Raw genomic sequence first — 12,481 nt, 5'->3', positions numbered from 1 at the left:
TCTCTCACCCCCGAGGATACTCACTGTTCTTCTGCTTCTTGCGGTCTCGCGGCGGCTCCTTCAACGCCTTGATGATGAGCGAGGCGGCCGAGGGCACCACGGAGATGGCGGCTTGCCTGTTCTGGATGGTGAGCTTCACCGTTATCTTCAGCCCCTTCCAATCTCCAGTGGCCTTGGCAATGTCATCGCCCACTTTTTTGGGGGACTGATAACGATATAAAGGGGGTCAATATTAAGCGAGCCACGTTTAAAATTCTTAATAAACTTTTTTCATTCATTTAGGAATGATTTTTAGCTCATATACCAAACGTCAAATATCTGGTCAAATTTATTTAAATGATCAGCCGCGTTTGGGAGTTTATCGAAAATTTAAATTGATATTTTCCAGTCTACTTAGAAATTTTACTAGCAATCTGTACTTCTCGGACAATCTCTCTCAGTCCATCAAAACCGAATTCAACAAATATACTTTTTTTTTTTAAATGGACAACACCAGATTTTAATTTTAGTAACATAAGATATGCGGAATCTTAAAATAAAATCACCTGAACTCACTCTTTGGTTGAATACAAAAAAAGCAATACAAATAAATCAACTAAAATCAAAGTAATATATTTTTGTTGAACACTGACAACTAATTACAGTGGACTGTTCCTACATACAGATTGATTACGCATACATATTTATTAAATCAGAATAGCGATGTTATTCCTTTAGTAACTCTGGACATTCTGTCATGCCGGTGACATATTGAGGCTAACCATATTTTTACCAATATATACTTACCAAACCGAGTGGACCGATTTTGGGAGCAAGGGACGAAGTAGCACCGACTTCACCACCAACACATCTCAAGTACACTGGAATTCATATATTATTACTTAATAAATTACCTAAAACCTAGTATTAAATATACACGTTAAAAGTCATACAAATAACACTTACCGACTTTAACTTCGGATGGATCAAATTTAGGCGGCATATTTGCAGGACTTTAATTAGTTTCTTTTTAAAATAAGATATAAGAAACGGCGGATTAAATCGGATTATACGAACAAATCCGAAACGCTGTCGAACGCTCAGCGATGGCGGTAGAAAAGGAATTTCGGTAGAAGGCCACAGATAAAGATTCTCGGTAACCATAGACAATACCCCATACACAACTCTGGTAGGTACTTTTCGTATGTGCTGACCTAAATAGTGAAAATAATGAATATACAATTCTGTACCTCATAACTAACTAATTATAAGTGACTAATTATACGTGTACCCCATTCTGCCCTGTACCTGGGGCAGAATGGGAAAATTATATTTTCATTTTTATTTCATGTTTGATATTGCATGTTATACTTTTCAAACATAATATTGTCCAAAAAGAACTAAATAAAGGGAAAATCAAAAAAATCCAAGCACTTTTTTCAAATTCATTGTCATATTTCACATCAAACATTAGGCACCCCACTAGTATATAATCTTTGGGCACCCCGTTCTGCTTCGGTTTCCGCTATATAGTCTTTGAGCACTTGGTTTGACACATTGACAGATGATAGGTTATGTTTGTATACGATAAGGCGTCGCGTTTATATAAATCAAGTTTTTCTTAGTAATATCTTGCGAACAGTTTCATTGATTGCCGTTGATTCATATTCATAATGGATCCCAAGTCTATACAAAATGTTGCAAATTATATTGGAAAGTCCCCTGTCGATATTACTTATACCGATGATCAGGTAAAAGTGAATGAACACGTCTAGAATAATATTGTGTTTATAATTTTTGTATATTAATTTGTCAAAGGATATCGATGTTCTCTTGAACACAGGTGTTGAAGCTGCATAGCGGCAGTAAAGAGCACCGCGGCGTTGCGAGCGTGCTGCTGGCGCTGGCGACGGAGGGCGGTGCGCCCGCTAGCGAGCCCGCTCCAGCCCCCGCCGCCCTCTACCAGTGGCTCGAGTTTGCCTCTCTCTACGCTCACCAACTGAAGACCAACTCCCAACAAGCTAAATCTATCTTGAAAGTAACTATCTACCTCCTCTCAGTCCTAATTCTACATAAATAAGAGCAAAAGTCACATCGCATATCTACATTTAATCTCTAGCTTAAATACGTGCAATTTGACTTTACTGAACTACACAAAGGTTTTGTCAAACTCAATAATATTCATGCTTATCAACATGTATTTATGTAATAGTGATCTATGTATGTGTACATTTGTTAATTGTTCTAATCGTAGAATGAGACGTTTTATGAGCATGTGCGATGTCAGCCATCTTTTCAATTTGTTTGAAATCTTAAGGGTTATAGTTGGGTAGACGCTCGACTGTGAAACTGGCATCGCGGGTTCAATTGCAAAATAAATTCAAGAAAGATTTATTTTCAATTGGTCTGTTTGTGATGTGTTTTTCACATTAATCTTCCCTATCCTAAGTATGCTACTCGCAGACAAGCTTTTAAGGCTTTGTGGGTTAATTCTTTTAAAAAAAGTTTTTGTAACAAAAATGTCAAAAGAATCCCGAGCGCAATACACTTATGAAGGAAGAAATCTAATCCTTAACCACATCCTGCGGACAGTAAAGGCAGAGAGGGAGGGAAGTGCTTGTGCCGTTTCTCTCTTTATCTCTCTCACTATACTCACCCTTATCAACACGATAGTTTATGTAAATGAACAAAACGACAAAAAAATTGTGTAGGTCCAAATTCACGTAAGTAGAGGACTTACTGTATATCTATTTCAAGAATATCGCAGCTTTACACAACTTTTTCACAGAAATAAAATTGGTTTGTAGGTTAACTACTTTTTTTATTGTACTTTGTTTTTCTCATTTATTTCTCAAGTATTTTTATAACTTCAATTTTAGTAATATAATAACTAATTATGTAAGATATAAACGATCATTTAATTCTAAATATCGGAATTAACTTATTTGGAATAAAAAACATAATATTTCCGATTTTTGTATTCATATTCTTAGAACTTTGTGAATTTTTAACATAATTTATAATTGATGAAAAATGTATGAATTGTGAAGGATGAAAGTAGACTGAATGCAGTCGAATTACGAATTACGAAGGATGAAAGTAGACTGAATGCAGTCGAATTACGAATTACGAAGGATGAAAGTAGACTGAATGCAGTCGAAATGCGATCTCTCAGAAGAATGTGCGATAAAACGATGTATGATAGATGTGCGAATAGTGAAATAAGGAAGGAATGCAAAGCTGAGATAAGCATTATCAATAAAATTAAGAAAGGTGTGTTGAGATGGATTGGACATGTAGAACGAATGAGTGAGAAAAGAACGGTAAAACAAATTTATGAGGCGAATGTTAGTGGGAAAAGAAGCAGAGGAAGACCGAGAAAAACATGGCACGATCAGGTATGCCAAATACTTGAAAGTGATCAGGTTAGGAGTCGTAACAATCGGCGGGTATGTATGAGGAGATGCATGAACATGGAAGAGGCGAAGAATGTTTGCAAGGACAGAGTGGTGTGGCGCTCTATTCTCTCTGCCTACCCCTGCGGGGAAGCGGCGTGATGGTTGGTTAGTTAGTTAATGTATGAATTGTTAATCTTTATGCAAATGAAATAACAAAACTTTATGGTTCTTTAACCAATGGGGAAAAATATTAATCACTTGTTTAATCAACAATTTGCTTATTATTTGTTCCTTGTTGATTTCCAGGAACTAAATAAGTACTTAGAGAACTGCTCCTACCTGATTGGATGCCGCAAAACTTTGGCAGATGTGGTCATCTACCATGCAGTTTATGATATTATTGTGAGTTATTTTATTTATTGTTTTTTCTATACCTAGTGTTAATATAGTGTACTTTAGATTACTTAGTTTGTAAAGCAATTTGACCAGTATTATTGGGACAGTCATACCATGTAGGCTCTATACAGGTAATGTAAGGAAAAGGACGCGCAGTGAATGATAATGCCAAGGGGACTCGGTGTTTATTGTTTTTTCTATACCTAGTGTTAATATAGTGTACTTTAGATTACTTAGTTTGTAAAGCAATTTGACCAGTATTATTGGGACAGTCATACCATGTAGGCTCTATACAGGTAATGTAAGGAAAAGGACGCGCAGTGAATGATAATGCCAAGGGGACTCGGTGTTTATTGTTTTTTCTATACCTAGTGTTAATATAGTGTACTTTAGATTACTTAGTTTGTAAAGCAATTTGACCAGTATTATTGGGACAGTCATACCATGTAGGCTCTATACAGGTAATGTAAGGAAAAGGACGCGCAGTGAATGATAATGCCAAGGGGACTCGGTGTTTATTGTTTTTTCTATACCTAGTGTTAATATAGTGTACTTTAGATTACTTAGTTTGTAAAGCAATTTGACCAGTATTATTGGGACAGTCATACCATGTAGGCTCTATACAGGTAATGTAAGGCAAAGGACGCGCAGTGAATGATAATGCCAAGGGGACTCGGTGTTTATTGTTTTTTCTATACCTAGTGTTAATATAGTGTACTTTAGATTACTTAGTTTGTAAAGCAATTTGACCAGTATTATTGGGACAGTCATACCATGTAGGCTCTATACAGGTAATGTAAGGAAAAGGACGCGCAGTGAATGATAATGCCAAGGGGACTCGGTGTTTATTGTTTTTTCTATACCTAGTGTTAATATAGTGTACTTTAGATTACTTAGTTTGTAAAGCAATTTGACCAGTATTATTGGGACAGTCATACCATGTAGGCTCTATACAGGTAATGTAAGGAAAAGGACGCGCAGTGAATGATAATGCCAAGGGGACTCGGTGTTTATTGTTTTTTCTATACCTAGTGTTAATATAGTGTACTTTAGATTACTTAGTTTGTAAAGCAATTTGACCAGTATTATTGGGACAGTCATACCATGTAGGCTCTATACAGGTAATGTAAGGCAAAGGACGCGCAGTGAATGATAATGCCAAGGGGACTCGGTGTTTATTGTTTTTTCTATACCTAGTGTTAATATAGTGTACTTTAGATTACTTAGTTTGTAAAGCAATTTGACCAGTATTATTGGGACAGTCATACCATGTAGGCTCTATACAGGTAATGTAAGGAAAAGGACGCGCAGTGAATGATAATGCCAAGGGGACTCGGTGTTTATTGTTTTTTCTATACCTAGTGTTAATATAGTGTACTTTAGATTACTTAGTTTGTAAAGCAATTTGACCAGTATTATTGGGACAGTCATACCATGTAGGCTCTATACAGGTAATGTAAGGAAAAGGACGCGCAGTGAATGATAATGCCAAGGGGACTCGGTGTTTATTGTTTTTTCTATACCTAGTGTTAATATAGTGTACTTTAGATTACTTAGTTTGTAAAGCAATTTGACCAGTACTATTGGGACAGTCATACCATGTAGGCTCTATACAGGTAATGTAAGGAAAAGGACGCGCAGTGAATGATAATGCCAAGGGGACTCGGTGTTTATTGTTTTTTCTATACCTAGTGTTAATATAGTGTACTTTAGATTACTTAGTTTGTAAAGCAATTTGACCAGTATTATTGGGACAGTCATACCATGTAGGCTCTATACAGGTAATGTAAGGAAAAGGACGCGCAGTGAATGATAATGCCAAGGGGACTCGGTGTTTATTGTTTTTTCTATACCTAGTGTTAATATAGTGTACTTTAGATTACTTAGTTTGTAAAGCAATTTGACCAGTATTATTGGGACAGTCATACCATGTAGGCTCTATACAGGTAATGTAAGGCAAAGGACGCGCAGTGAATGATAATGCCAAGGGGACTCGGTGTTTATTGTTTTTTCTATACCTAGTGTTAATATAGTGTACTTTAGATTACTTAGTTTGTAAAGCAATTTGACCAGTATTATTGGGACAGTCATACCATGTAGGCTCTATACAGGTAATGTAAGGAAAAGGACGCGCAGTGAATGATAATGCCAAGGGGACTCGGTGTTTATTGTTTTTTCTATACCTAGTGTTAATATAGTGTACTTTAGATTACTTAGTTTGTAAAGCAATTTGACCAGTATTATTGGGACAGTCATACCATGTAGGCTCTATACAGGTAATGTAAGGAAAAGGACGCGCAGTGAATGATAATGCCAAGGGGACTCGGTGTTTATTGTTTTTTCTATACCTAGTGTTAATATAGTGTACTTTAGATTACTTAGTTTGTAAAGCAATTTGACCAGTATTATTGGGACAGTCATACCATGTAGGCTCTATACAGGTAATGTAAGGAAAAGGACGCGCAGTGAATGATAATGCCAAGGGGACTCGGTGTTTATTGTTTTTTCTATACCTAGTGTTAATATAGTGTACTTTAGATTACTTAGTTTGTAAAGCAATTTGACCAGTATTATTGGGACAGTCATACCATGTAGGCTCTATACAGGTAATGTAAGGAAAAGGACGCGCAGTGAATGATAATGCCAAGGGGACTCGGTGTTTATTGTTTTTTCTATACCTAGTGTTAATATAGTGTACTTTAGATTACTTAGTTTGTAAAGCAATTTGACCAGTATTATTGGGACAGTCATACCATGTAGGCTCTATACAGGTAATGTAAGGAAAAGGACGCGCAGTGAATGATAATGCCAAGGGGACTCGGTGTTTATTGTTTTTTCTATACCTAGTGTTAATATAGTGTACTTTAGATTACTTAGTTTGTAAAGCAATTTGACCAGTATTATTGGGACAGTCATACCATGTAGGCTCTATACAGGTAATGTAAGGAAAAGGACGCGCAGTGAATGATAATGCCAAGGGGACTCGGTGTTTATTGTTTTTTCTATACCTAGTGTTAATATAGTGTACTTTAGATTACTTAGTTTGTAAAGCAATTTGACCAGTATTATTGGGACAGTCATACCATGTAGGCTCTATACAGGTAATGTAAGGAAAAGGACGCGCAGTGAATGATAATGCCAAGGGGACTCGGTGTTTATTGTTTTTTCTATACCTAGTGTTAATATAGTGTACTTTAGATTACTTAGTTTGTAAAGCAATTTGACCAGTATTATTGGGACAGTCATACCATGTAGGCTCTATACAGGTAATGTAAGGAAAAGGACGCGCAGTGAATGATAATGCCAAGGGGACTCGGTGTTTATTGTTTTTTCTATACCTAGTGTTAATATAGTGTACTTTAGATTACTTAGTTTGTAAAGCAATTTGACCAGTATTATTGGGACAGTCATACCATGTAGGCTCTATACAGGTAATGTAAGGCAAAGGACGCGCAGTGAATGATAATGCCAAGGGGACTCGGTGTTTATTGTTTTTTCTATACCTAGTGTTAATATAGTTTACTTTAGATTACTTAGTTTGTAAAGCAATTTGACCAGTATTATTGGGACAGTCATACCATGTAGGCTCTATACAGGTAATGTAAGGCAAAGGACGCGCAGTGAATGATAATGCCAAGGGGACTCGGTGTTTATTGTTTTTTCTATACCTAGTGTTAATATAGTGTACTTTAGATTACTTAGTTTGTAAAGCAATTTGACCAGTATTATTGGGACAGTCATACCATGTAGGCTCTATACAGGTAATGTAAGGAAAAGGACGCGCAGTGAATGATAATGCCAAGGGGACTCGGTGTTTATTGTTTTTTCTATACCTAGTGTTAATATAGTTTACTTTAGATTACTTAGTTTGTAAAGCAATTTGACCAGTATTATTGGGACAGTCATACCATGTAGGCTCTATACAGGTAATGTAAGGAAAAGGACGCGCAGTGAATGATAATGCCAAGGGGACTCGGTGTTTATTGTTTTTTCTATACCTAGTGTTAATATAGTGTACTTTAGATTACTTAGTTTGTAAAGCAATTTGACCAGTATTATTGGGACAGTCATACCATGTAGGCTCTATACAGGTAATGTAAGGAAAAGGACGCGCAGTGAATGATAATGCCAAGGGGACTCGGTGTTTATTGTTTTTTCTATACCTAGTGTTAATATAGTGTACTTTAGATTACTTAGTTTGTAAAGCAATTTGACCAGTATTATTGGGACAGTCATACCATGTAGGCTCTATACAGGTAATGTAAGGAAAAGGACGCGCAGTGAATGATAATGCCAAGGGGACTCGGTGTTTATTGTTTTTTCTATACCTAGTGTTAATATAGTGTACTTTAGATTACTTAGTTTGTAAAGCAATTTGACCAGTATTATTGGGACAGTCATACCATGTAGGCTCTATACAGGTAATGTAAGGAAAAGGACGCGCAGTGAATGATAATGCCAAGGGGACTCGGTGTTTATTGTTTTTTCTATACCTAGTGTTAATATAGTGTACTTTAGATTACTTAGTTTGTAAAGCAATTTGACCAGTATTATTGGGACAGTCATACCATGTAGGCTCTATACAGGTAATGTAAGGAAAAGGACGCGCAGTGAATGATAATGCCAAGGGGACTCGGTGTTTATTGTTTTTTCTATACCTAGTGTTAATATAGTTTACTTTAGATTACTTAGTTTGTAAAGCAATTTGACCAGTATTATTGGGACAGTCATACCATGTAGGCTCTATACAGGTAATGTAAGGAAAAGGACGCGCAGTGAATGATAATGCCAAGGGGACTCGGTGTTTATTGTTTTTTCTATACCTATTGTTAATATAGTGTACTTTAGATTACTTAGTTTGTAAAGCAATTTGACCAGTATTATTGGGACAGTCATACCATGTAGGCTCTATATAGGTAATGTAAGGAAAAGGACGCGCAGTGAATGATAATGCCAAGGGGACACTCGGTGTTGCGTACATATACTAATACCAGCAACCTGAAGATGTAATAATATACAGTTAAACTCGGTTATTACGAGCGCAGATATAGCTAGATCTCAGATATACCGAGGAAACATTTATTGACATTTTAGTTTGTGATTTTCTCCATACATTTATTCGCGGTTATAACAAATTACTTCTCGGATATAATATTGTCAAAAAGAATCTTAAAATGTTTTGACATTTTAAAAATACCATTCCATAAGCAATAAAATCCGACTGAGCAGTTACCTAGACTGTTGCTGCTCGGATCCGATTACGTTTATGACAATAGTTAAGATACTAATTACCTAATTGGTGTTTTTGCCACCAGTAATGGAAAAAGTATCACATGGTTGAAATTGCATGTAAAACATCCAAGCTTTGTGAAGTAGGTATCTTACCAGCGCCGGTGGCTCAGGGCTTGATTACAATAAACTATTTTTTTTTATGAACGCCACGCTTATCTCGAGGATTTTTACAATAGTTTTCATATTTTTTATGTTCTTTGCTTACTATGTACAATGTATAAAAACATAAGGAGTTGGGGAATGTCTGATCAATTCTAAAAAACAAACTCTCGAATTATTAACATGTCTAATAATAAGAGAAAGTGTCTCTCAATTTGTGAAAGGGTGGAAATTATTTGCGAAATAGAACGTGCGGCGAAAATTGCTAAATAAGAATCTATTTTTATTTACATTTGAAAAAAACATCACGGACCTGCATAAAGTTAGGAACGGTGATGCTACGAATGTTGATGAAGCTTTGTAACAATGGTACCTAAAGAAGCGCAGAATTTTCCAAATTTTATTGGAAAAGTGGATTGATAGAAAAATATGACATGTATGTTACGGGTGAATTATGTTTTTTTTAATTGCGAAGTATTGTGTTATGTGACCGTTCCAGATACTTCATGTCTTCATGTGATGGGTATGTTTGTAAAAAAAATACATTTTCTCGGATATAATGAGTAATGGTTATAACAAGCAAATTCAGTCAGTCCTATCTTCCTCTTAATAACCGAATTCGACTTTATATAATGTTAACAATAAAATAAACAATGTTTTCCATATTCTGTTTTAATTTTAATATACATATGTAGACGTCCTCACCAAAACGTTACATTTCCATTATAAATGATTAGGTAATTAGGTTAAGTAATTAGGAATTCTAGCTTGTAAAATTGTTACGTTTTGGTGCGATTTAATGATTTCATATTGGTTTACGCAGAATAGGTCACGTTTTGTCGCAACTTTAATTAAGATTTGAACAGAATACAGTAAACAGAACAGATTTGCATTGGAAGGATTTTTTGTGCAATATTGGAATGTAACATATGTTGATTGTAATATTTTTATTTATTTCAGAATGTACTTAGTTTGAGTGAAAGAGAAGCTTACTTGGACTTGTGCCGATGGTTTGATCACATACAACAGGATGGGAGGGTTCGGCAAGACAACCCGCTCATTAATTTCTCCAGCGTGTATCTCTCCAGCAGATAGACTTATCTGGTGGTCGCTGAAGAACTAAAAGTGTCTACTAAAATACATTTCAAAAAATCTTTTCATCGTTATTTCTGGATCTGTTATGCATTATTACCAGGTGTTTGCATAAGTTTTAGCCGGTCTTCATGGTAAAGTTAAACATATGGGTTCAGCATATGTTTCCACAAGCAAATGATGACTTTCCACAAATATTATTTTTCAGGCACAAACGTCTACACGATCACTGAACGATACAACACACGACGCTATTTTTTGGAGAACTTGTGCGTTTAAAGATTAATGTCAGACAAACAAAGTGACGCAGTGTCAATGCTTAGGCGTTTTATGAATTGGGAACATTAATGTTCGGTGCCGCCAACTCTTAGTGAAACCGGAAAAGACTTATGTATACACCTATGTAGATATTAAGGAATCCATAAATTTTTCCAAACATTTTTTTAAATCCTTGTATTATGATTTGGCTATGTCATACAAAGTCTTGCGTAATTTTATTTTCAAATCAGATACTTTTGCTTATGAAATATTCAATATTATTATTTAATCGCTTAATGCTTTTGAACGAGCAGTGTTCGCGGACGATCATGTTTGTATCGCGCCACCCGAGCACTGCTCACATGTTTCGACTTGTTTGCATTACATAAGAAAAACAACTGAACCGAGCTCTCCAGTTGCCATTTGATGCCTGATGGAAATTCTTCGATAAATTACCAATTATAAATTTTTTTATTTTATTATTTTACTTGTTTTTTTTATATTAGGTTATTATATTTTTTCCCTTTTTTATACTGTGCAACTTTGAAATTATGTTTATTTACAACATTTTGAGTGTGTCCAAATACTTGTTCACAAAATCTGGATTATCTCCAATTACAGGAGTTATTTTCATATTATTTTTTGACATCTCATCAAAGATGAAGAAGAATATGGAAGTCTGGGCATTTACGGGGCTGACGACCGTCATCGGCTGGTTTAAGTGATCACTTTACACACGTGTAACATTCACCAATTCTACCCATTATTGACAACCACACAACTTAAATTCTTGGAAGTTCTATATATATGAACCAATTTAGAAACCTTGTTCTTGAATCACTAGAACTTCACTAGAGACATCTATTGGTGAGATGTAAAGAAGCTTTTTACTAAGCAGAAACTCTTTTATTAGTATGTGAGGTCCGAATCCTGGATTATAATCACACACATGAGAAACGCCAGAAAATACCATTTTCATTTTTATTATTTAAGCTTATAATTTGACCAGATAATTTATTTACAACATTTTGAGTGTGTCCAAATACTTGTTCACAAAATCTGGATTATCTCCAATCACAGGAGTTATTTTCATATTATTTTTTGACATCTCATCAAAGATGAAGAAGAATATGGAAGTCTGGGCATTTAAGTTTTAAGTGAAGTTAAGTTGCATTTAAGTGAAGTTCTAGTGATTCAAGAACAAGGTTTTTAAATTGGTTCATATAAATAGAACTTCCAAGAATTTAAGTAGTGTGGTTGTCAATAATGGGTAGAATTGGTGAATGTTACACGTGTGTAAAGTGATCACTTAAACCAGCCGATGACAGTCGTCAGCCCCGTAAATGCCCAGACTTCCATATTCTTCTTCATCTTTGATGAGATGTCAAAAAATAATATTATGTTTATTATTTAAATAGTAAATAAAATAACCTGATATTTCTAGTTATATTTTTGTGAAAAAAAAAGTTTAAAGTGGTTAATTAAAAAATAATAATTATTGCAGATATTTTGATTTTCAATTTAAAATACTTTGTTTAAAGAAAGTAATCATAGGAAAAATAGTTTAACCCGATCCTTATATCTGAATTCTGACATGACATATCGCTCACTCCTTTCAAGAACGTCATAAATCAAAAATCGACACTTTTCAGTTGTGCATGTTTTCGGAATGCCCAGAAAATCTACTATATTCCAGCAAAAGAGGCATATTTTTAACTTAATATTTACCCGCTACAGGGCAGAAAGTGTTGTTTTTGCATTTTTAAGAAAATGTATTATTAAGTTATTTTTTTTAAATAAACTAAATATTTTTCAAATGGAGAAAAAACGTTCAGGTTTTACCTTAAAAGATCTGTTGCACTGTTAAAAGTTCAATAAGTGGCTTGATATTTATTTTTAATACATTGTATTATATTTTTAAACTTTAAAAACGTTCTCCTGAAAAATCAAGTTTTTTGATTTATGAC

The 12,481-nt window shown here is 34.9% G+C and overlaps 2 protein-coding genes across 2 annotated transcripts; one reads left to right on the top strand and one right to left on the bottom strand.

Annotated features, from left to right (window-relative positions):
* Window positions 1-4: 4 nt before the first annotated feature.
* On the bottom strand, window positions 5-1,107 carry LOC148312607 (large ribosomal subunit protein uL11). The gene is made up of 3 exons (XM_088276652.1): window positions 946-1,107; window positions 787-860; window positions 5-205 (listed from the first exon to the last, which is right to left on the bottom strand). The coding sequence occupies exons 1-3, from the start codon at window positions 980-982 to the stop codon at window positions 5-7; spliced, it is 312 nt and encodes a 103-aa protein (XP_088132778.1). The 5' UTR covers window positions 983-1,107.
* Window positions 1,108-1,187: 80 nt separating this feature from the next.
* Window positions 1,188-12,402, top strand: LOC148312606 (eukaryotic translation elongation factor 1 epsilon-1-like). The gene is made up of 4 exons (XM_088276564.1): window positions 1,188-1,730; window positions 1,823-2,017; window positions 3,684-3,779; window positions 10,125-12,402. The coding sequence occupies exons 1-4, from the start codon at window positions 1,653-1,655 to the stop codon at window positions 10,257-10,259; spliced, it is 504 nt and encodes a 167-aa protein (XP_088132690.1). The 5' UTR covers window positions 1,188-1,652; the 3' UTR covers window positions 10,260-12,402.
* The last annotated feature ends 79 nt before the right edge of the window (window positions 12,403-12,481 follow it).

Source organism: Brachycentrus maculatus, unplaced genomic scaffold, assembly GCF_059751285.1.
Source record: "Brachycentrus maculatus isolate JH-2025_06_01 unplaced genomic scaffold, ASM5975128v1 h1tg000038l, whole genome shotgun sequence".
NCBI classification, from domain to species: domain Eukaryota; kingdom Metazoa; phylum Arthropoda; class Insecta; order Trichoptera; family Brachycentridae; genus Brachycentrus; species Brachycentrus maculatus.
The sequence above is the reverse complement of the archived record's forward strand: the minus strand, read 5'-3'. Positions and strand labels throughout refer to the sequence as shown.